General features: G+C 26.0%; 2 protein-coding genes across 7 annotated transcripts in view; one reads left to right on the forward strand and one right to left on the reverse strand.

Annotated features, from left to right (window-relative positions):
• Positions 1–2272: 2272 nt before the first annotated feature.
• Positions 2273–3283, reverse strand: LOC135926270 (DNA repair protein RAD51 homolog 2-like). The gene is made up of 3 exons (XM_065462076.1): positions 3171–3283; positions 2864–2995; positions 2273–2825 (listed from the first exon to the last, which is right to left on the reverse strand). Exons 1-3 carry the CDS (start codon positions 3274–3276, stop codon positions 2401–2403), a joined length of 663 nt encoding a protein of 220 aa, XP_065318148.1. The 5' UTR covers positions 3277–3283; the 3' UTR covers positions 2273–2400.
• A 4013-nt stretch (positions 3284–7296) lies between these two features.
• The window catches only part of LOC135927512 (phosphatidylinositol 4,5-bisphosphate 3-kinase catalytic subunit alpha isoform-like), a 36835-nt gene continuing 18895 nt past the window's right edge, over positions 7297–25236 (forward strand). For 2 of the 6 annotated variants that reach the window (XR_010572106.1, XM_065463532.1), the window contains exons 1-13: positions 7375–7904; positions 7967–8179; positions 10946–11205; positions 14016–14440; positions 14993–15404; positions 20179–20415; positions 21069–21213; positions 21540–21671; positions 22474–22630; positions 23033–23114; positions 24250–24420; positions 24528–24631; positions 24820–24994. Coding sequence is in view for 5 of the 6 variants with exons in the window: in XM_065463532.1 (XP_065319604.1) it covers positions 7409–7904; positions 7967–8179; positions 10946–11205; positions 14016–14440; positions 14993–15404; positions 20179–20415; positions 21069–21213; positions 21540–21671; positions 22474–22630; positions 23033–23114; positions 24250–24420; positions 24528–24631; positions 24820–24994 (3009 nt within the window). In the remaining variant the exon portion in view is untranslated. Of the gene's footprint in view, positions 7344–7374; positions 7905–7966; positions 8180–10945; positions 11206–14015; positions 14441–14992; positions 15405–20178; positions 20416–21068; positions 21214–21539; positions 21672–22473; positions 22631–23032; positions 23115–24249; positions 24421–24527; positions 24632–24819; positions 24995–25236 lie in introns of those variants that run through there. The other 4 variants (XM_065463533.1, XM_065463535.1, XM_065463536.1 and 1 more) reach the window with 4 other exon arrangements.

Consider the following 25236-nt stretch of genomic DNA (forward strand, 5'->3'; position numbering starts at 1 on the left):
AATGATAGTCTTATGCATAAGGAGAAATAATAAGTCATCTGTTAAAAGGAAGAATAATAGAGGTAGACTTCTACTTAGTAGGGCTAGCTGGATTGTAAGGGGATCTGAAAAGAACAAAAAATTGTATCTTTGAGTCAGTTATGGGAATTTGCATACATTAGGAATAAAAATGTTAATAAGACTCTACAATCATTGTATTAAGTATATTTATTATGTGGCAAATCATTCAAAAAATTTTATATCAAAGTCAGACCCTTTGACATATACTCAAACAATTGAGGCAATGGAAAAGCTTAAAAAATAATATACCAAGAACAGATATGGAGAAAAGATAAATTAATACTTATATGTACATATTTTTTAGAAACTTGTCAATCTAAATGTAATAAATTATTGTTATTTATACATATATTAAATAATTAATTGGGTATTTTAGATTTGTAGGTAAATATGAGAAATTTTATACTATAAGTTATTAAGATGTTTAATCTTCCTATAAATTTTGATTGCTTATAATTTGAATGCAAATGATTAATACATATAGTAAAGAAAAATGAAAATAAAACATATTTAAATTAATTTATTTATTACCAAATTTCCATTGGTGAACGAGAGTTGAGATTTATTATTTTTCATTCGATTGAAAATTATAAGATGGGGAAAAAATGTTTTTAAATGAGGAGTAATTAGAAAATTTATTTATAAATATAAAATTGCAAATTTATATTGATAAAAAAACAATTTAAAAAATTTATATTTCCGTGATTTACGGGAAATTTATGTTCACGCCCAATTATGTCCGGCAAAAATTTCGGAAAGGTCCATCACGCAGTCACACCTATTAATTTAAATTTTATTCTTTCAATCCGTGACCCACCGTATTAATAAACCAAACCATAATTATTTTTAGAAGAATGTGGAAATATATTGCAAAAAATTCGTCAACTATAGATGGCGATCACTTTTATTTTAAAAATAGCGCATTCTCATAAACTTTATCAAGCATAATGTATAAAATTTTGAAAAGCATCTATATTATAATACAATTTTTTTTAAATTTCACAACATCACATAGAGGAAATCCCTTGATGTCCAGTTGTAATGTTCATAACATTCACTGTCTCAGGTTTCCTGGAATAATTAAATAGCTACCCCAATATAATAAACTACTTTTTTGCTATTTCCTGTTTTCTTAGTGCGTTTTGTTTTTTAATAATAACCTCCTTTGATAGGTATATTATATTTTAAAAAATTAATTTTATGCTAAAATTTTTAAAACTATCATTTAATATTCAATTTATTATGTTTTTTTTTAAATTGTCTTATTTTTTTAATTAAGATGACAATTCAACTGCTTTATTACATAAAATTTTATTTTTAAGGCTAAAAGGGTTAAAAATGATATAAGTCAAGAAAATTGGACAAACTGTATGATAAAAGTCAGACAAATTAACATGATTATATACTTACAGTAAAAATTGACATTTAATATTATTCAAATAATAAATTATATTGTAATTAACAATAAAATATATTGTTTGTAATTATGATATATATTATTGAGCAAATAATATAACTATATAGAATGAATACATAAAAACAAAGTAAAAAAAACACACTTAATGAAATTTTGAAAGTAAAAAATAAAGTTAAAATTTTTTTTCCCATACTAATTTATTATTGATTTTGTATATTGATTTTTTCAGTGAGTCCATCTTTTGTTATATAAAATGAGGAGTATTGGCAGGGCACATGGGGTGATAATGCTACATAAAAGTATCTTTCTACTAAATTAGTATCATTTTTATATGTAAAGGTTTTAAAATTTTTTCCATCTCTTTGATAATAATCATGCCTCATTTTAAGATCATCATAATTAATATAAGATGTGAATTTAGTTATGAGTATCCTGGTTGTAATATTTTGGGACCAAGTCAAACCTAAGCAAGGTATTTTGTTTAACTTCTGATCAATTATAGATTCTGATTTATCAATATAAGATATATATCCAGAACCTCTAAAATACTGAACAAAGGGCAAGTTAACATCTTTATCAATGATATCTGACATCTTTTCAAATCAATAAACTATGAATAAATTTTTTAATTAAACTTGATTAATGCAAATCAATGCTGTTTTGTGTTCATGAGTTAGATTATGTAAATAATTAGCAATTTTCTTTATATCATTAGTGATAGTTTTGTTTTCTAATTTGGAAACTGCTGATTTAATATTATTTTTATATTGTTTAATATCATTTGGAATTCCTCTAAATAAAGATGCAACAGAGTCAATAATTATTAATCTTATCCTTTTATTCATGTTGAAAATCAAATTCACTTTTTTTGTTAAACAATGCCATAAACTTTTCTTGTAACACAAATATTTATTTTATAAACTTTAAATTACTAAATCTCCAATATGATCTAAATAAATAGAACTCATTATATTTTGTGTTAGTTGTTGCAAATTTTTATTATCATAATAATTTTCCAAATAATTTAACATAATTTGTTCTAATCTTTTAACAGGAAAGGCATTTTCAGTGTTAACATAAATAATGCCTAATAAATTTAATGTAAAATATATATTTACATATAAATTACAATCATTTTTATAATTTTGATTATTATATATAGATTTTGCTAATCTTGAGCATAAATGCAAACAAAATTGAGTTTTGCCAACACCTGAGCAACCAGATATTTCTGTTATGCCTTGACATAATATTCCTCCTTTTAAAATTTGGTCAAAATTTTCTAGTCCAGTACTTATACATTGAGGATTAGTGTATACTGTATTAAAACTAAAATAATTTGAAAAGTCTATGACTGGATTAACAAAATGCAAGAAATTATGTTACCATTTTTATAAAATTTATCAGACAATGCCTTTAGTATTTTCAATATATCATCCTCAGAGAGTTTAGTAATATTTTTTAGATCTTGAGGTGAAATAAGTAATAAATCATCCAGTAGTTTAAATTTCTTGCTGCCTAATAATTATGATTTCAACTATATTATTGTGAGCATAAATGAAACTTTTTAAGTGTTAAATTATATTATATATAATATATGGTAACAAATTTAGATTGCTATCCATTTTAAATATGTTACACAAATATATTTAGAGCCTTTTATATCAAAATATTAATAGCAATACATTCTCACCGTTGATAATTCGGATTTTTATACGAGGGCTCAAATCTAAATCTTTTATTAAATTTTTCATTATTTTACTAATTGATATGATATGGCAGAGGCTGCGTGCCCCCATTTGGGGGTAAATAGAAAACTATATTTTAAAAATTGTTATCAAAATCATATATATTTTTAAATCTTTTATTTAAATAATTTTCTATGGCAACAGCTAATGGTTTGCAAAATTGTAGATTGGTTTGAATTAAATTTGTAATTTTTTTTAACGACATTTAAAATTGGAGCTGATTCTCCATAATAGCAGTTGATTTCACTCTGTATTTTGTCAATCGCTATAGCCAATGAGGCCATTATATTGCAATATTCTTCTAAATATTGAATTTCAATATCTCTTAATTTAGGAAGTTTGCCTTTAAATTTTAATAAATTATGAAGACTATCTTACAAACTATTCCATCTAGTGCAACAAGGTGTAACTAATTGTTTTCCTAAAACTGCTTTGATAAATTCTGTAGTTTTAGGCCTATTATTTGCATTCCATAGCTTAGTACATTTAGCTATTGCAGGATGATATATTTTAGAAATGTTAGGAGAATCCTTAATAGCTCTCTCGACATCTGTTGTGGCAATTAGACTTATCGTATGGCACAAACAACGAATGTGTTGAGACCCTTAAATAAACAAATAAATAATTTTATTTGGATAAAATTTTTTACTAAATTTACAATATCATATTAAATTTTAAAGAAGTATTAAATAATACTTTCAATGATTTCGAATTCTATACATTCATCATCAATGATGTCAAAGTCATTCTCTACAGCTTCCATAGAATATCCAAACTCCTTGAAAGCTTTCTTAAAGTTAGAGCTGTTATCTGTAACAGTTGCTATAACTTTTTCGTCAATACGAAAGTCACGATGAATTTCTTTATTATGATCATCTTGAAGTACTTCAAAAAATTTGCCATTAAGTATGCTAAGTTTAAATTTATTGTTATAATTTTCGGTTGAAGAATCATCTGAAGACGAAGATAAACATATTATTCTATTTTCTTCTTCCATAATTTTAAAAAAGACAGATATAAAACGATTCAAATATGGTAGTTCTAATTGTTAACAAATTATTATATGAAGACCAACGTCATATATCAAAAATTACCTTAAAATATCTAAATTTTGATTAATTTTTTCATTTAAATCTTAAAACAATATCATTTTAAATTTTAATACTATTTAAATTAACCAATATAATTTTTTTTAAAGTATCTGTATCTTTTCGAATACAAAGTTGGACTGGATACAAGATACTTTCCAAAATTTTAAAAAGATACAAATATCCACGATAGTGCCCAACCCTGCATAAGGTAATTACTAATATAACGTTGTTTTACCATTTTTAACAATTTTTTATAGAATTGACTAATAAGAAAAAATTTGTAGGCCAAAACAAATCAATAATTCTTGAAGATGATAATACAAACGACTAGAGTAATATGATGAAAGCAATTAAGATTTTACAATATCTTAAATAATGGTAGTTTGTAATAATATCAAAAATATACTCGTATTTAAAATTTAACGCAAAACTGTTTTTCAAAAAAGGAAAAAATAGCTTTCCTAAAAACAAGTAAAAAAAGCGAATAAAAAAAAATATCTAATAAGATTACATTCATTGTGGATGAATAATACGATGTTAATTTTTAATAATATTTTAAAATAAATAGATGGCGTTAAATAATATGCAAATTGTTACATTATCAAAAGCATTATTAGTTTATTAAAATATTAACTGTAATATATTCTATAACTGTCAAATACATCTGTAATGGTGATTTTACCTAATATTTAAAACAATTCTTATATAATAGTTATCAACTATATGTCTACTTACTTTTTATAAAGAAATCTCTTATACTTATTTGAACCTTGAAAATATTTTTTAGGAAGGGGTATGGTAATTAAATTTAAAAATTTGATTTTAAACTCGTCTAATTACAATATTAAATTTGTTAATTTCAATTAGTGGTTAAATTTATTTAATTAGGGTTATAAAATAATTTAATTAATAAAAATCAACAAGCTTCAACTGTTAATGCTAAATTAATATTTAACTAAACATTATTAGTGATATTGATAATCCATTTTTAATACAGAATTTGATTGTAAGCTGACATAGTGAAAATATAATTGTATTAAGCTAATTTAATTAATAAAATTGCACTCATTTAATAAAAATTCAGATAGTCTTATTAATTTTTTAATAATATATTATAATTTATATGTATTAATCTAATCTAATAATTAAAAAAGCACTCATTTAATAAAAATTTAGTTAGTCTAATATTTTTAAATAATAAAATCAAATCTATATATAATGCCTAATAAAATTATAAAAGAAATCGTTCAGGGGGCTATCAAAAAAATTATTTTTATTCAGGGGGATATTAGGGATCCATGGACTATAGCCTCGGCGCCCCTCCCCTCATAGTGATGCTACTGATAATGAGCAATAAAATTATAAAAGAAATCGTTCAGGGGGCTATCAAAAAAATTAATTTTATTCAGGGGGATATTAGGGAGCCATGGACTATAGCCTCGGCGCCCCTCCCCTCATAGTGATGCTACTGATAATGAGCTCCGTGGCTAATATAATATACTATTTCTCATAATCTAACATAAATCCCTATCTTTGTTGCATAGCACTAGGCAAAACCCTAAAGTGATCCACTAGCTTAAAATCATTCCTTAATATGAACCGTATAGTTTGGTAAAAACTTAAAAAAATTATTGAATACTTCGCGCTGCTCACTGCCCTAAGCAGCGTCTACATGACAGGATTTTCACTGGATGCAAACCCCCTTCAAAAACCTTTGCCTACCCCCCTAAAAATTATCATTATTTTCACCTATTTATTTATTGATACTCTTTTCAAAGAATTTATAAAGGATAACTTAAATTAATCTATCTCTACTACCAACTATCGATATTTTGTGAATATAAAGAATTTATTTTTTAGATAATAAATTCAATTAAAACCTCCATTTTTACAATGAATTTATTATTATGGCATTATGAGCTTGCTAAAATATCTAAACCTTTTAAATTACATTTAAAAGGATAGTTTATTTGGAAAACAATGTGTATGATTGTTTACAATATATAGATTTGGTCGATGAATTCTATTATAATAATACTATAATAAAAGTATTAATTTTTGCAGCAATAAATTTTGTCCTATTTCATCTCAAAATTTAATTGATAACCCCCCAAAAAATTTATCCTACCCCCATTAGAGCAGCTTACCCCCCTACCCCCTCAAAAAAATAGGGTGCAAACTGTTCCTACCCCTCCCGCTCATGTAGACGCTGGCCCTAAGTATCTTCTAGGGTTTATCAAATGTAGTGGGTTAGGTGTCTAATAAAATGAGTATTACTCCTCATCTTAGATATAAACACTAACCCTAATCTTTGTAAAAGCAATCCCAATTTTAAAATTTATTATTCCCAAATTCCAATTTTGAAATCTACGTTAGTAAAATAAAATAGTTATGCAGCACAGCAGAAATCTGGTTTTATGTAGTTAAATTAATAAAGAAATATTCCTAAATTTAAACTCTTGATTATTAATATTTTTATTATATTTAATAAAAATATTGCATAAATTTTTCTAATTTATAGAAATTGTATAAATAATGCTGATCTATGTTTTTCAAATTTCAATAATTCTTAAAATTCTTCAGCTTCAAATATTTATAAATATTCTTAAATTTTAACTCTTGAATAATTAATATTCCTAAATTTAAACTCATAGGAAAGATTATTAATATTAAATTTTTAAATCATTATATCTATAAAAATATTTTATAATGTTCCTAATTACATGAATTTTGGAAAAAAAGAAAATTTTTTTAATTACATAAAATGGAAGAATTAATTATATATTTTGTTGAAACAAAATTCTAAAATATCAATAATTATTCATTTTATTAAGTCTAGAAATTTTAACTTGTTGATAATTATAGCAAATCATAAATTAAACAAATCATAAATAATTTAAGAAAAGATTTTAAAAATTTATATCTTTAAGCTTGATTTCTAATTTGCTTTTTTTTGATGATGATTGATTGAAGCAGTCTGTTAAGGTGTTCGATATATTAATTCTTCTATCGAAGTCGAAGAGTTTGGTTTTTATATTTAAATATTTAAATAAAAAAAAATCATTATAGTAAATTTCTCATAATTAATTCAAATGCCTCCTTCTTCAGGCGAATTATGGGGTAGTTATATGATGCCTCCAACTATAGATGTTATATTTTTTCTCCCTAATGGTTTCACAGTTGAAAAATGTTGTGCAAGAGAGGATACTCTACATGCTCTTAAGTTATCTGTTTTGAAAGTTGCACAGGATTTACCTCTATACAATATTCTCAAAGAAATGTGTAAATTTAAAGATGAATTAAAACCAGATGAGTTTATTTTTACTGGCCAAACTCAAGATGGTGTTAAAGAAGAATTTTATGATGAAAATAGAAGACTCTGTGATTTAAAATTATTTATGCCAATATTAGAATTAATACTTAACCCTAATCAGATTTATCCACCAATTAATTTAGATGGTCAAAATAAATCTAAAATTGTATGTAAAGATAAAATAGATAGCTCTAGTCCTCTTATACTTTTAGCAGATGCTAACAACTCAGATTTGTTAAATAATAAAAGGCTAATTATCTATGACTATCAATTAGGTTTTAAATATTATATAATATATAATTAAATGTTTTTTCATAATATCTTCTCCTAAACACAGCTCTTGTAATGGGGTTTCCAGTATCAAAATTGGACAAGCTTAAAGATCCAGATATACCAGAATACCGATGGAATATTTTGAACTATTGCAAGGATGTAGCTAAGTATAGGGATTCTAGGGGACTTTATTATTCAGCTCTTTACATCTATCCTCCTGACTACACAGAAGAGAAATCTATACCAGCATACTTGAGAAAATATTTGGATGACAAAGGTTTTAAAATAAATCTAAAAGGCCTGAAAGCCTAGCTCAGAACCCAAAATAATCTGGGCAGGGCTTAATAATTTTAAAAATTATAAATCTGGAAAATAAAAATCTGATCCAGTATAAAAATTTTTAAAAAAATCCTGTGTGATTTTAAAATATTCTTTTTTTTTAAGAGATTAGGCTTAAGGTTTTGACCTCTGTAATCTCTTATCTATTTCAACTTTAGATATTATATAAAAGAAAACCATCATTGACAAAAATGATGTTGATGAGCGCTAATAATTTATAATAGAATTTTTGTTTTTTTCTATGAATTTCACTTAATGAGATTTAGTACCCACAACAATATGACCATTTCCTAGTTTGTATTATTTTTGAAACTTATTTATGTTAACTCAGACTAAACAGATTTTGAACTAAGATACCTTTCTGGCTTTTTTTATATGTACATTAAATAAGTAATATATGTTATATATTTCAGTACAATACCAACTATATGAATCTAGATAGCCTCCTTCTTTTTAGGTTATTTAGAAGAAGGTATATGAAGCGATACAGAAAACCGTTTAGAAATAAAATGAACTAGGACATGGCCTAAATGTTTATAAAATATTTATTATTTTTTATATAAAATTTTGCTATAAAAATTTATTATAAATTTTTTTACATAAAATATAAAAATTAGTGTTGTTAAATGGCTCGATTTAACCCGATATTTGAGCCAAAAATATCACGCAAGCCTGAAGATTTTTCTCATAGATATCAGAAACGGCTCGTTTTGAACCGATTTTTAAAGACGACTAACTTAATATTTCATCCACAAAAAATATTACGTAAGCATGAAGATTTTGCTCATAGAAGGAACAAAGATCTAGACATTTTATCGAAATATTGAAGCTTAGGAAATATTTCTTTCTGGCTAAAATAATGAGTTAGCTGTTTTTAAAAATCGCTCAAAACGAGTCGTTTTAGTATGGACATCTACAAAGTTGTTAAAGTAGCAAGCTACTTGTAGCGCCGTACTTAGCTCGCTATCTTTTTTGGTAGCTATAACTATAACTAATAGCGGCTACTTTTTTTGTAATTATTTAATTTTTTGGCACGATACTTTTTATGAAAGTAGCTAAGTAGCACACTACACTTAGCTACTTTCAAAAAATATAATGAAGGTAAGTATAAACATGGAAATTTAAATATAATATCATAATTAATTATAATTTTTATGATTTATTATTTTTGAAATTGAAATATATTTTCAATTTATAATTTATATTTTCATTTGTATTATAAACCTAAATCACTTGTTAATAATTTAAAATGTCATCGCCTATGGATATCCAAATCGTTGAAAGTGATTCAGACAATGATATAAATGAAATGGAAGATACCAGGGAAGGAAATGTTCTTAATAGCTATAATACAAATTTCCATTCCCTAGATTTGAAATATTTTTTAATAAATATAAAAACTAAAACTGGCTTCAGATTTATTTGTTTAAAATGTAAAAAAAATATTTCCTCAAATCAATCACACCTAAAGGTAAATTGTCATTTTTACATTCTAATAGTATTTATTTTATAAGACTGTTCATGCCAATAGTTTTAAGGAAATGGAGAAACATCTAAATAATGTATAGGCGACTCTACATCCAAAAAGACTAATTCAATTCAATTCAAACCAAATTAAATAATAATACAAATGCCAATATTTCTCAGAAATTCCCTGATAGTTATTGTTAATTTTATAATTGATACAGTTCAGCCAATGTCCTTGGTTGATAATCCATCATTTATCATGATGATAAAAACCTATCCACTGTTACAACAATTTTATGTTGCCAGACACTAATGAATAAAATAGCAGATAACTTTAAAGTGATGAAAGATGCTCTAATAGTAGAGTTATCAGAGATATCATATATGTACCACAGCAGATAGTTAGACACATAACACAAGGTAAAAACGTATAAAATACAACAAATTACCATAAATATTTATTTTTATTACATATAATTTTTTATAATAAAAACTAACTATATTTTAATATTTATAAATGTTGATTTTTATATATTCGCTATACAATAACATTATAATCAAAAAATAAAACAAATTTGTTTCTAAATTTTTTATTATAAAATGTAGCTTAAAAAGTAGCTAATAGCGCGCTACTGACAAATAGCGATAGCGGTAGCACGCTAGTTTAAAAGTAGCGATTAGCAACTCTGGACATCTATTAACAAAATCTTTAGGCTTGCATATTTTTTCTGGCTAAAATATTAGGCTTTTTTAAAAATTTAGCCATTTAACAACTCTAATAAAAATAATTCTTATAAAATTTTATTGATAATAAAAATAAATTAAAAAAAAAAATTCTTAAAATCTTATTTTAAAAATATGGTTCTAGTTAGATAAATTTTAGTGGTATGGGTTCCCACTTTACGGTATATTACATAATAATATCTAAAAACATTATTTGGAAAAAGTATATAAATAAAATTATTCAAATACAATTAACAATCTCATAAAAAATTTTGAATATTTAGTTGGAGCACAAGTTAAACCATTTACAATTTATTATATTAATTTTTATACCGAAAAAATTTCAAATATAGAATTTATTCTTAATTATTGATAGATGATCGATAATTTATTATTATTTAGGAATTAAATTAGGATTCATTATAACATTTTATAATCAAATTTGTTTACTTTTGGATAAATTTTTGATATAAACTTAAAAATTTACAAAATTGGATAAAATTCATGCGTATAGAAAACTTGATAATATGCGTGTGGGTCCTATCTCCCCATGGGGAACGGCAAAAATTTACAGTGAAAGTTCATTATTCCCGTCGCCCCGATGACGTCATAGAGACCGTGGCGCGTAAGGCGCGGGGTGGAAAAAATTCCTCGCGTCGAGGCGCTTTTGAAATAGCGCGGTGTGTCGCCAACTACCGACGTGGATGTACTCTCAAAGTGTGCGGTCGTGAGGAATACCTGCTTAAAACTGATATTCCACTTTGGAGATACAGGGTAATTAAAATATGCTACAACTAGTATACAAACTTAGAAATTCTTAATAATTTAGTCAAATGGTCTTGGTAAACCATAATAAATTTATAACCATAGTCCCAACATATTTGTCTGGCTATCAAATCTATTTGTGCTTGGCTATTTATATTAGTGATCAGCATCGAGCCTAATTTTTCAAACCCGACCCGAAATTTAAAAAAAAATTGCCTGGTTCATCCCAAATTTAAATGTCTCCAGCCCTAAATTAAAAAAATTGTTTGGCCTGGACCGAAATAAAAATTATCTGACCGCCTAGTCCAAAATTATAGTAATTAATTTTTTTTCAATACAGTTTTGCATTTTTACATATTCGAGTTTTTATCATTTTACAAGTCAGCTTGGGCTGGGTACTGGCCGCGCTTTTGTAGATATCTAATTATTTGTATACTACGCCATCTCATTGATTCCCGACCATTCTTTATTTTTTTATTACATTATTTTTTAAATTCTAACATGATTATTAATCCCGTAAGATAAATTAAATATATTATATTGATTAATGAAAAATTTATTTAGAATTTCATTTTTATAAACAGTAAGGAAAATATTATTGTTTTAAAAATTGTTACCATAAGCATAATAGCCGCCCACTGCTATATGATCACCAAAATGTTGCCCTTCTTATTAAAGTCGTCCGCTTATTTTTTACAATTATATTATAATTTAATAATATTAATCTATAGTTTTATTTACTTTAAATGGTAGAAATAAAACCTCAAATATCCATTTCTTGAGATCATTAACTCATATAAGAAAGGAACTAAGAAAAATAGCAAGTCAATTAAAAATACTATCTATCATTAGAGATAATATGCTATAGAAATATTAAAATACAAGGATTTTTGAACCTACTAGATTATTTAAAAAGAAGAAAGGATTCTACAAAAATTAGTTAATAAAAATTAACATCTCTTTGAAAGTAATTTGATGAGATACTGAAACGGGAGCTTATAAAGTGTGACATAAAATAAAATTCGTTGACGATAAATTAAAATTTATATTATCCCAGAATATATGCCAGGATCTTATTAAATAAATGCACAAAGAATAACCCCATTTTAAAATAGCAGGGCTAAAATAATGGTCTTTTGGCATCGTAGAGCGATAATTTTTAATAGAGTTACATATTTTGAATCATATATATTTTAATATATAATAATTTCTATTGAATTTTGTTCTTTATATATATTGCTAATGCTATTTTATAGGGGTATATTGATACCACTTTTTGGAAGCCTATCCAATATTACCGATATTAAATTGATATCGGTCGATTACCGATCCCATATCATCTGATTTTGTATTCTGTAAACATACTAATCGTTAATTTTTAATACATACATTTATTCATCTCATATACTTTTTAAGAATATAACATCTATTTTTTCTCTATACTATAACATGTTATTTAATACATGTTATAATTATAGTTTATATTCATGAATCTAAAAGTGTATAAAATATTATTATCGATAAATTACTTATCTATATAATTTACATCAATCTATTTACATAATAGTAATAAGCAAATATATTATGAAATATATTTTTTTAACAATGAAGACGCCTTTTTATCAGATCGGGAAATTTTCTAATATCGGCCGATAACCGATATTCCATATTATTTTATAATAATAAAGATTTTAAATTTATAACCGATACTACTATTTTATAATAATAAAGATTTTGAATTTTTTTAAAGAGTTCATGCATAACTATTTTTTATATTAAAAATTTAGATAAGTTAAAAAAAGAGTAGTCGGAAATCAATGAAGCCAGGTAGTAGTTTTATTTTCTGTCGATCATTTCGAATGGCATTGCTCATATCAAATATCGAATCTCTTGGTCGATATATTAATTTTGAATTCAAATTTTTGATGATTATTATTTTTTTGTTATATGCTGTACAACATCAAATACTTCCACTGAATTTTCTTTATCCAAAATTAATTAATAATGATTAATTTTGTAATAATCATATGGGTCATTTTTTTATTAAGCTAGTAGGAATTCCCATTTACGTTTTGGGGTTATTGTAATTTTTCTCTTTTAAAATCATTATCTCATATCATGATTTTTTTTTATTTTGTAAGATTGCATTTATTTTTTTAGCTGCAGATTATTCTTTTTCTCGTATTTTTTGAAAAAAACTATATAGTATTTTGTCTCTAATTTGATAACAATCTTATTATCAATTATTTATTTATATTACCATAAAATTAATCTAATATAAATTCCACTTTTTCTCCTAGAATATAAAATCGTATTCTTAAAATTAATTAAATTTTAATATAAATTGGATAATTAAAGTTAACGAATGACGGTTTAAGATTTAGCTCAATATTTGGAACTTGGACTAAATAGGGTTCTGGTTCAAACTGGAATAAAAAGAATTCCGGTTCTGTATGTTAATAGGGGTTCCAGTTCGAGTTCCAAAAATTTTGGAAAATTGGTTTCAGTTTTTAAACTTGTTGTTTCCGGTTCCCAACTATCAAAGCAAATCAGAATAAAATTATAAAAAAATGTAAATAGTAAATGAACCCTTTAAAATATAATTCATTAAATATAACATGTTGATGAATTGAATAAGAATCAGTTAAGTGTTATGTCTAGAACCCAATACTAGAATCACATTTTTTTAAAATTTATAGGAACCGAAAGTTGCACTCATTAAGATAATTCCAGAAATCTGAACTGGAACCGGTTCTAATCTTATTTTTTAAATATGTCACCCCTCACCCCAAAATAATAATCCATTACATTTTCTGCAGTATATAAAAGAATGTCTCTCTAATGGAACGATTCCTCAGTTAATGCTCATGTCCAAACAAGGCATATACTCCACGCTGACCTATTTAAACTCGTCCTCTAATTCGTTCACCTCCCAAGCATTATCGTCCCCAAACATCGTTAATACCATTTCAAGCCTCGACCACACAGACCCCGATTCATTGGGGTTATCTGAATCATCCAGACTTACTTGTGAAGACTTTATCATGCCATCAACCCTTACCGAGTCTCTGGCCAATAGAATGGAAAGCGCAACCTATAATGTCCATCATTCTAATTTAAGATCAGACAGTCTAAGTTCAAACATTTCTTCGAATTCTTCTAATGCAAATTGCAATTGCCGCCAATGCAACTCGACACTTAACGATATTGACGAGATCGTGACCTGTAATGAAAATACTAATAGGTATGTGCCCTTATTTTATTTTAAACTGATTTATAAATTTATTACTGTCGTATAATAAAATTAAAAATACAAATATAAAGTACGAATCTGATTATATAAATCTTAACATTCTAGATCTCAAAATACCTTAATCGGGATCATATTAAAATATTTTATTATCGAAAATATAATTGAACAAGATGGCAATTCATCTTTAAATAGTGAAAATCTTCATAAAGTGATAATTTTTTTTATAAAAAATTCCGCAGGTTAAATTAAGCTTAATCTTTGAAATAAATAAGATTGAAAATGATTTGCAGTTATACACTAATATCGACATTTATATTGGTGATTTACATCGGGCTTAATTTTTTAAGCCCAGCCTACCCCGAAATTTTTGTAAATTAATTTGTCCTGCTCGATTCGATCCCGAATAAAAAAATTGTTGTACTTAATAGTCCATCACAAAACAAAAATAGGGTCGGGTACATGCGGGGCCGTTATTTGCAGATCTCTAATTTATATTCAAATTATTTATTTTCTTTGTATAAATATGCTTCAATTTTTAATCAGAGTCGAATGTAGGGACCTCACCAAAGAATACAACAAGGCCAGTTTAACTAATGTGCTTGACTGTTACTTAATTCACACCGATAAAAATTATTATCCCCTCCCTACAATCAAATCTTCGAGTTCTATATCGAGTGCAAATTTTAATCTAAACAAGTCCAATAATCCTAGTGCATCAACGACGATCACAGGAGGAAATTCAGTTAATCTTACAGGCTTTAAAAACGAATCGGGCTTAGATGAACCAGATATTTTACAAAGTTTTCCTATACCTAAAGCATCATCCTTTTCAATCAATTGTAAGCGATATCTGCTCAACAACACTTACAAGTTTACCTCGGTGTGGCAGGTAGAAAAACCTTTCAGATTTAAGATGTTGGGAGCCTCGTTCATCAACGTTAAAGACGCCGATAAGGTTATAAAATAAAAAAATAAAAAATCTATTATATTCTCATAAAATAATTTTTAAAATAGATGATAAAATGAGATGTTAATATATTTAATGTATTTTTTATTTAAAATATAATTCTTAAATATCTTATGGTCAGAGACTGGGTCATAAAATTAACTATCACATAAACTCATCTATGTTTTATTCATATTTTATTTTAAAGATTAAGTATAGGACTACACATTAATGTTATAATTAAAATATTTCCTCGTTGAAGCTACTAGTTATGATAAAACCTACCTGCACATCTCACAATGAAATACCTTATGATTTTTTTATCGAGACTAAAATTTATGCGATATCAGGAAGGAATTACATCATTGTAACAGGGAAATAACTTTGTATATATTATCTATACAAAATGTATCTTCAATATATATCTCTATCGTTGATATTTTAAATTATTTTAATAACTAGATTATGTAGATTCTTAATATTAATTTAAATGAATAAGATTTTAGAATTATTTATAAATATATCTTAATAATTTGTATGTGTATTTTATATGTAAAATAGCTCTTTTTAAGCCTATTTTTAGAAACCGTCAGGTAATAATTTAGACAGAAAAATAATGACTAATCCTCAGATTACGATAAGTGATGTCTAGACCTTTATACCATCTATGAGAAAAATGGCTCTCGTAATATTCTTCTCAATAAAATAGTGAATTAACCGCTTTAAAAATCTGCTCAAATCGCGCCATTTAACACCACTTTAGCGAATTAACGCCTGAAAATAAGTTTAACACTCTACTCTAACAACATTAGTTCAAAGTTAATCCCAGTATAAATTTTAATGTGTAATTTTTCTTAAGTGTTCAAAATTCTAAATCTTAATATCAAAAACTATTTTAGTACAAATTTAAAGTCAAATGTTATTAAATCACTAATGTTCTCCAGTATTCATAAAAAAACAACAGCCTGAAACTAGAACACTATGCTCAAAACATCTAAAATCTTTGATACATTTATAGTTTAAATATTTTTATTTAAATTATATATGATATTTATTAACATACAAAAATTTATATTTAACAATATATATATATATATACATATAAAAATTATGTCCAAAATTTATTGTTCATGATATTTGTATTCCATGAATTTAAACATAAACATTGTTTAAACGTTCTGACGCCATGCGATTTCTTTTTTTCGTAATGGTGTCCACCCCTCTCGAGAAAACACGCTCGCTTGCAACGGATGTGCTCTGTCGCGATAGAATATCCCTAGCCATTAAGGAAAGGTAGGGAAAACGCATGGAAATACTTCGCCACCAATCCAACACTATAATCGAGGAGGAGGCGACTGGATCAGCTAGTTAATCCGCTATCTCGTCAACCATCGGAACTAGGGATGCTTTCCTAATAATATATAATGAAATTTTTTTTAAATTAAATATATCTACTATTTTATAACATTTAAAAAAGTTGTAATATAATGAAATAATATATACCTTCTGAGACTATTTAAAATAGTTGTTGACATCACTTCTAAATTATCATTTATCTCTGGTTTTTCGGGCCACGGATTACAACGATATTTATTGTATAAAGCTATCAACTTTTCATAATAACAAACTTTATTCATCCATATAGGTATAAAAGTTTTTTTGATCCGTGGATCTAAAAAACTACATAAATAAAAATCGAAATCATCTATTATTTTAATATATTTTTCGCATTTGGTTAACATAAGTTCTGCTGCTTTTACAATAACATTATTAATGTTAGTGCCAATATTTAATACCAACAATTGTTGCATTGTATCGATATATAATAGATACATGCCTATTGTTGATGAGTTTGCACTTATTTCACATGTAATATTGTAAAAAGGGTGCAAAAAATTTCAATATCCTTCAACACTTTAACCTCTTCAGTGTTAATGTAAAAGCTATCATTAATACGTCTTTTGCCCAATTTGATTATGGATTCTATATTCTATATTCTATGAAATATAAAATAATTAAATATTTTATGCTATATTAATACCTGATTGATTTTTATTATGCATGAGATATTTAGAATTCCATCTTGTTGATACATCGAGCGGAATTTTACAATTACAAATTTTAACAAATTCCTGCATCAGAGAAGGACTTTTATGGATCTTTTTCACCAACGACTCAACCTTTTTCAATTCTGTTGAAATCGTTGATAGTCCCTCTTGTACAATCAGATTTATAATATGGGCAAGACATCGTATTGTGCTAAAATTCACGTTATAGGTTTTGCGAATTAGAGGAATAATCAATTTCCCCGCCGAAATTATATTTGATCCATTATCATGGGTAATGGATGATATTTTATCAAGTATTTTATACTCGGCCAGTATTGTTATTAATAAATCTTTAACATCCTCACCCGTGTGAGGTTGGGCAAATTCCTCAATTGATAATAAAGAGTTGGCTAAATCCCAATTATCATTGATATAATGGACTGTTATGGCACAATAACAAATCAAATTGTTACTGGTCCATACGTCCGTAGTTATGGCCATCTTGTATTTATAATTATCGAAGGCATTCATAATATTAGTTTTTGCCTCGATATATATGGTGTTTAAATATTTGACAGCAGTTTGTCTGCACCATACTTTAGAACTTTTATTTAAAAAGGTAAAGATGTCTTTAAAATCTTTACTATCATATTTTCTAAAGGAAATATTTTCGTTGATGACATATTTTAGTATTAATTTATTTAGATTAAAAATATCCCCCGTTGTAAGTTTTCGTGCCCCTATAATGGAATCTGGTAGAGGTGGTGAATCATTAACTGCTTCAGGATGTTTAGTTACAAGATGTTTCCGCAAATTGGCTAAAATATATTATATATATTATTAAATCAATCAAAAGTAACTATATTCTAAACCCTGCCCCCTTTCGATTATTCTTACAACATTTGTATGTTGGAAGCATTATTCACTAACTAATAAAAATTTTAATTTTCAATTCTGATATATGCCTATCATTACTGTTAAAAGCCCGATTTGGTCTATATTTAAAAACGGCCCGAATAATATAATGTAATCATCGAGATTTCGCTCATAGATGACAGATAGGTTTTTTTATTACCAAATCTTGAGGCTTACTTAATTATTATTTTGTTAAAAATATAAGATATTTAAATTTTATTATGTAGTATATATATATTTATAATTATAAGAATTTTAAAAACAAATTTCTCAAAAAATTACGAATTTACTCTGGTGAGGTCTCACAAACCCTAATCAGTCACAAAATGCTTATATCTTAAAAAACTACTCAACCGAAATATATCAAATTTGGAATATTGATTCTAAGATATATTTGATAGAGCTACTGAAGAATCCAGATCATAATAATTAATCGTTTTTATGCAATATCATTTCCAGCATATCTGGAGTTTCATACACCCCACCAGAGTATTGAAGGGTTAAACGTATATTAATAATAAACAATGAAATAAATAATAAGTATTTAAGATAATTACGGTGAAATAAATAATAATAATGGCTTACTAAATATTGAGATTCAATACCTCAACACATTCTTTTGTATTTTATTTTAATCAATTTGTTAGTTTTTAAAAAAAATATATAAGAATTCTTAATACATAAATTTTTTTTAATTAAGACGCCATTTTCTCGAATCTAATACGTAAATTTATGAATATCTGTCGATAACCGATTTTTTAAAAAAAATAAAAAATCGGCCTGATCCGATAAAAAATATCGATACATCCCAAATTTAAATAATTTTCTTGGATCTTTTAGAAAAAATATTACGAAATTCCTGTTACATTAAAAAAATGTATGAGAATTTATCCGAGCCCCAGATCTCTCTCGAATATACATATCATTTTAGAATCAAACTGCGTTATATATAAGGTTTTTATAAATTGAGATGATTGGCGTTAAAGATTTTTAAATATTCTATTTTATCTTAATTTATTTTATAAAGCGTTATTTAAAAAAAATTAAGCTTTTATGGCTTTCTTTGAGGTGTAGCATGGGACTAAGCTTTTTAAAAAATAGACTATATTATATCGCATCCACATCAAAGCCATTATATAGATTTATCAATGAAACCTGCAGTTAATTTTTCTGGGCCCGGACATGATTTAATAATTTTCCTTAAGAAATTGAATATGGCAAGAAAATAAATGTTAAATGATACAGTATGTGATTTTACAATTATTTTTAAAAATTTAAGCCCCAGCTGGATTTTTTAAGATTATACGATTTCAAGAGCGGTTGTGGTAAAAAATAGATTTATCCATAAAAATAAAGTGCTTTATTTGATAATATTTTATCATGTTATCAATATTTTATATTTGCCAATTATTAATAATTTTAATATATTTGAGTTTATAGCTTTATTGTTAACAATATTAGATTATTTTTAAATTAATATTTTTATTTGAACTATAGTTAATATTTATAAACTTCATCTGTATTCTGTATCAATAAATTTTGAATCAATAATAATTAAACAGGACAAAATAATTAGGGATTTTTTATATCTCCTTAAATTTTAGCAATATTAAAATGATATAAATTTAGTCGATTCTAGTTTTAAATAAATTGTCAAAAAATATTTATATTTTATCATTAAATGGCAATAGAATTTAGGTAATTTAACTATTATATTGTTATTAAATTCTTAAACACATTAAGAAAAGATAGTTTTACATTTGATTTGATTAATATCGTTGATGTATCTTAACGATATTTTAATTATTAAATACATGCAGATATGCGTGAAAGCTGGACTTTTTTCGGGTCCTGATCAAATATGCCCTCTTGTAGAGAGTAGTTTATATAATATTAACGATCCTTCCGCGTTAGCTTGGAACGAATGGATCAAATTTTCTATCACTTTACCCCATTTACCTAGGAATGCCGAGCTCCGGATAGCCCTTTGTTACGGAACTGCAGGCGTAAATGTCAATATTAACGTCGGCGATAGGCAAAGAAAAAAAATCAAACGAGTAATTTCTATAATATATATTGTTTAAAAGAACAAAACCCTAAGAATAAAAAAGAAACCCAGTAGGAAAGGAAGTAAAATAGGAAAAAAAAGAAATGATAGAAAAAGAGGGAAAGAAAACTCTAAATGATGAAGTTAATATTATTGGGATCGATTCTAAATCACTAAAAAAAGGGGATCTTGATAATATTTCCACCACTTTAAGCGATTTATTAAAAAACTCAAATTTAAATATAGGTGTTTACTTCCCTAGCATTATTATTTTTGGAGATAAAAGCAAAATCCCATTTTTTTTTTGTTTTTAGCCTTTTAGAACGGGGATCATATTATCTTAGTATAAATTTTTTATTTCATTATTAATGTAAGAGTACAGAGAATATTTAAGGTAATTCGCAGGTCTACAAGTATATTGTAATTAAGAGAGGAGAAAAATCTATAAATGCGGAAAATTAGAGGATAGAAGAAATATTAAGAACAACAATTAGGAGATTATGTATATGAGTTAGATTAAGATTTCGAATGAGCTTACTACTAGATTAGATAGCTATTTATAAGAAAAGTATATATTATACATTATGGAGATATTCTTAATTTGAAGTATAAATCTTTTTTAAATTGTGAAAATATAAATAACAAACAAAATTATGTGTAAAGGAAAAATGTTGCTTGGCCTGGATCAATGTAAGTCTTTTTGATTTTAACGGATACCTCATAAGCGGCAAAAAGAGCTTGCACCTCAATCAAACTCCTCCGACTTTCCTATCTAATTTGGATCGAGATTATCCTTTAAACCCACTGGGTTAAAAATTTTTTGCCCTTTTGTTATTAATTGATTTATAAATCGTTGTTATTGAGCCATGTAAACAATAGTTCAACTATGTTATAGATGTACCAGATCCATATTTTATGCCGAGCCGGTACAATAATTGCCTGAATTGTAAATAAGAAGAACATATATGTAAAAACGGGTTGAGATCTAGATCTTTTATAGAACCATACCTGACCTATTACCCGGCACAATTTACTATATATACAAAAAGAATGAGTTCAGGCTTTTATTATACAAACATTTCTTATAATATATTAAGTAAAGATTACATTTTTAAATAAATAATATAAACACAGGTCTTTTAGGAGATAATCCTAACCGTGATGGCCCTATACTCAAAATCGAATTTGAACGTTTTGAAAACGCCAACTTTCCTACTCTAGAACAGATTCATTCATTCGCCCACTTTGTCAGAACTTTGAAAACTGGTTAAAAAAAATTATAAATTATTTTATGAATCACCATAGCACTTGAGATCGAAAGTAAGAGAAAGAATGTGATAGAAAGATACAATTTACTCTTGGCCTTATTTTTTTATTTGTGTTATACTCAGTTTTAGATTGGTCGAAATTTCCAAGCTGATATTTAAGGCTGCTTTCACAAATGGGGAACTCCATTTCTAATAAATTATTTTTAACAAAAAATTGTCTATACTATTAACTTAACCATTTTATAGATGCACTAGCCCACATAAGTGCTTTATAACCTACGTCCAAACTGTATGCCAAGATTTTAATAAGCGGCGGCTATTTATTATATTTTTCTTATCAACGATGATACAATCTTTTCGAACTTAATATTAATTCTGCTATTGAAAAAACGCTAGTAGAATTTGTTATTGGCCATATTAAAAAAATTTTTTTTTTGATAATTCTAATCATTTTTATTTTTCAAAAAACTTACAATAAGCTAGAAGTAAGATAATAATATAAGTAAGTATAGCTTACTTATTATCACAGTGGATTAATTTTTTTTCATATAGCCCGGGTATCATAATAGTAAAATAGAGTGGAGTGATTATGCATATGAGTATGACGCATCACACTCAAATCTTATCATGTTATCCACCTAGATTGATACTTTATTTTATTCTTTTGTTTAAATTACACCAGATTGTAGTTTTTAACTCTTATTTTTTTTGAAAACATTGTCTGGAATTTTATTTATTTATTTACAATATTTAAAATTGTCCCCCCCCCCCCTCCATCTACACACAAAAAATTAATTGAGATATCAAAGAGAACGCTATGGAAACGGAATTAATCACTGGAGTAGACCAATTGCGAGATTTGGAAAACGAATTAATCAAACTCAAATCCATCATAGAATCGTATGAAATGATGAACCAATTGACCGAGCAAGACAAAGAATTCGTGTGGAACATTAGGTTTTTATTTTTTCTTTTTCAAAACTATTAACGGGCATTAAAATTATATGTATAAATTTTTATACCTGAGTTTCTGAAAAGTAACGATAAAACCCCATAATGCACTTTATTTTTATATTAACATTTTTATATAAATTAATACCCACCGTTGTTGTTCATATAAATAGTATAAATATGTTAAATTCAATGATTTCATAAATTTACAAATTATACAATATCCTTAATAAATCATTAAAAAAATCTTCCTTCATCAATTTTATTTGATATGGATGGATATGGTTACTTTAAAAAGTATCTTAGTTTAGAGATGTAGTATTTAGCACAAAGATACTTTTAAAATTTATTCAAAATATACATGTATCAACGATACTCAGCATTATTAATTTTTTTTAAACGTAACAGAGATAAGGCGCATCTTATTCCAGACTCCTTGGTTGTCCTGATCAAATCGGTTAGATGGAATAATAGGGAAGAAGTTGCGCATGTACATATTAAATTTTTACAAATTATTCTATTATACTATATTATAACAAAGTAAAAAATTAATTATATTTTTATTTTAAAAAAAACTTATACTTATTGATTTTGGGTCTTTTACTCTTATTATTTTTTTGTTAAAAAAGTTTTTAAAACATTTTAATTAGGGCTTTGCCGATATTAAATATCAGATCGGCACCGATATTTAGCGTTCTCCAAAATCGGATCTGGCCGATACTAAAACCCGATCCGATCTTTTTACTTTTCTTTTTTTTGTTATTTTATGTTATGTATATTTATTTTACATTATTATAATATTTTCTTAATTTTTTTTAAAACAATGATGCATATGCACAACATCCCCTAAATTATTACTTTTTTAAAATAGATTTATAGTATTTTAAAAGTTTTTTATAAAAATAGAAAGAAACACCCAAAGTTTTATTTATTTTAAATCTTTTTAAATAATAACGCCAATTTTATTATTTATACTTTAATTAAAAGATTTTTTTATATGGTATCTGTGGAAATATTTTACAAAAAACAAAGATAATTTTGCAAAATGCGTTATCTGCGGAATCATCTAAGTGTGCCTTCAGTACGGCAGGGAATATAGATAGTCATATCGTAGAAGCTTATTGCCAGAAAATCCGAGGCTCTCATATTTATTTAAAAAAATCTAATATATTATAATTATTTTATATATTAAATATTACAATTTTATAATTCATACCAACATAAAATGGACATATTATTAAATATATATTTTTTTAATTATAGTCCTAATTGTAGAAATAAAAAAATTAAATTAAATGCATAATTCGATTTTTTGCATAAAAAATATTGATTTCTTAAATACTTATGGTTCATTGGAGGGTGGTGAAAAATCAGTATAAATATCGGGTCGGTATCGGACCGGGTTTTAAGCAATAAAGGATCGGATTGGTGAAAAATATGTGGATCGGCACAGTCCTAATTTTAATTTCACTTTTGGATGATATGACTAATATTATAATTATAGAAGATTAATATTTTGATAAACATCTTTAATAAGATTTCGATGAGAAGGAACCGAAGGGATCAATAAGGGGGTCACCTTTGTAGGTATTATTGTATATCTTTTATGCATTAACAAAAAAAAGCTCTACCTTCTTCTCAAAACTTGGCCCAACTTAACTTTGGAAAAAGCGCTCCAGTTGTTAGAGCCTAATAGCTACCCCGACATTTATATCCGAGAATTCGCTGTAAGACAATTGGATCACCTATTAAATGACGATGAACATTTGAGTCAGTTTCTTATGCCTTTGGTCCAGGTTTCAGAAACCTACATATATATTTTAAAAAGAAAATTTGAGAATATATAGAATAAAATAATTAAAGGGAAATGGTTTTAATGATCTTTTTAATGGGAAATATAAAGGTGCTGAAATACGAACATTATATAGATAACGCTCTCGCGCGCTTTTTGCTCAAAAGATCGTTGATGAATGTCAAATTGGGTAACGCCTTTTTTTGGATTTTACGGTAAATCCTAATATATATTTTGAAGATATATTTGAAATTTTTTTTAAAAAATAAATTTATTAATCAATCAGCTGATTTTTATTTATTTATTAACCTTAATTATTAAGAGATCCATATTTATTCAGCCCGGCCGGAATTATAATTTATTAAAATAAAAAAATAAATATAATAAAAATTATTATTTGAAGATCGGATTATCAGTATTCATCCCAAAGCATTTCCCATTACGCTTTATTATTAGAAGCTTATTGCAGAGCCTGTGGATCTTACCAATTGAAATCGCTCATAAAACAGGTGGAAGCGTCCGAAAAGTTAGGCAATTTGTCTGAGACCATCAAGTCTAGGGATGATCTCAATCCTAAAGTTTAAAATATAAATTTGTTATCTTTATTCATTCATTCGTTTGTTTGTTCATTTATTTATTAAATCATTCGATATGCTAATAATTTATTAGTTACAAACTGATTAATATATGAAATCTTTTCAGTAACTATAAATAATTATAATATAACCAGAGTTGTTAAAGTAGCGCACTTTTAATTTTGAAATTTAAATATATTTCGAAATATGAATTTATATTGTTTAGAAAATTTTTAGGTTTTTTC

The sequence above is a fragment of the Gordionus sp. m RMFG-2023 genome, chromosome 3 (genome assembly GCF_954871325.1).
Source record: "Gordionus sp. m RMFG-2023 chromosome 3, tfGorSpeb1-WG-v2, whole genome shotgun sequence".
Classification (NCBI taxonomy): Eukaryota; Metazoa; Nematomorpha; class Gordioida; order Chordodea; family Parachordodidae; genus Gordionus; species Gordionus sp. m RMFG-2023.

Excerpts from the sequence above, each read along its gene's own strand:
- LOC135926270 (XM_065462076.1), bottom strand. The coding sequence starts at position 3,276 with ATGGGGGCACGCAGCCTCTGCCATATCATATCAATTAGTAAAATAATG. Across the intron at positions 2,996-3,170 it reads AAAAATCCGAATTATCAACG|GCAGCAAGAAATTTAAACTA; the intron begins GTGAGAATGTAT and ends CATAATTATTAG. Across the intron at positions 2,826-2,863 it reads TGATAAATTTTATAAAAATG|ACTTTTCAAATTATTTTAGT; the intron begins GTAACATAATTT and ends ATCCAGTCATAG.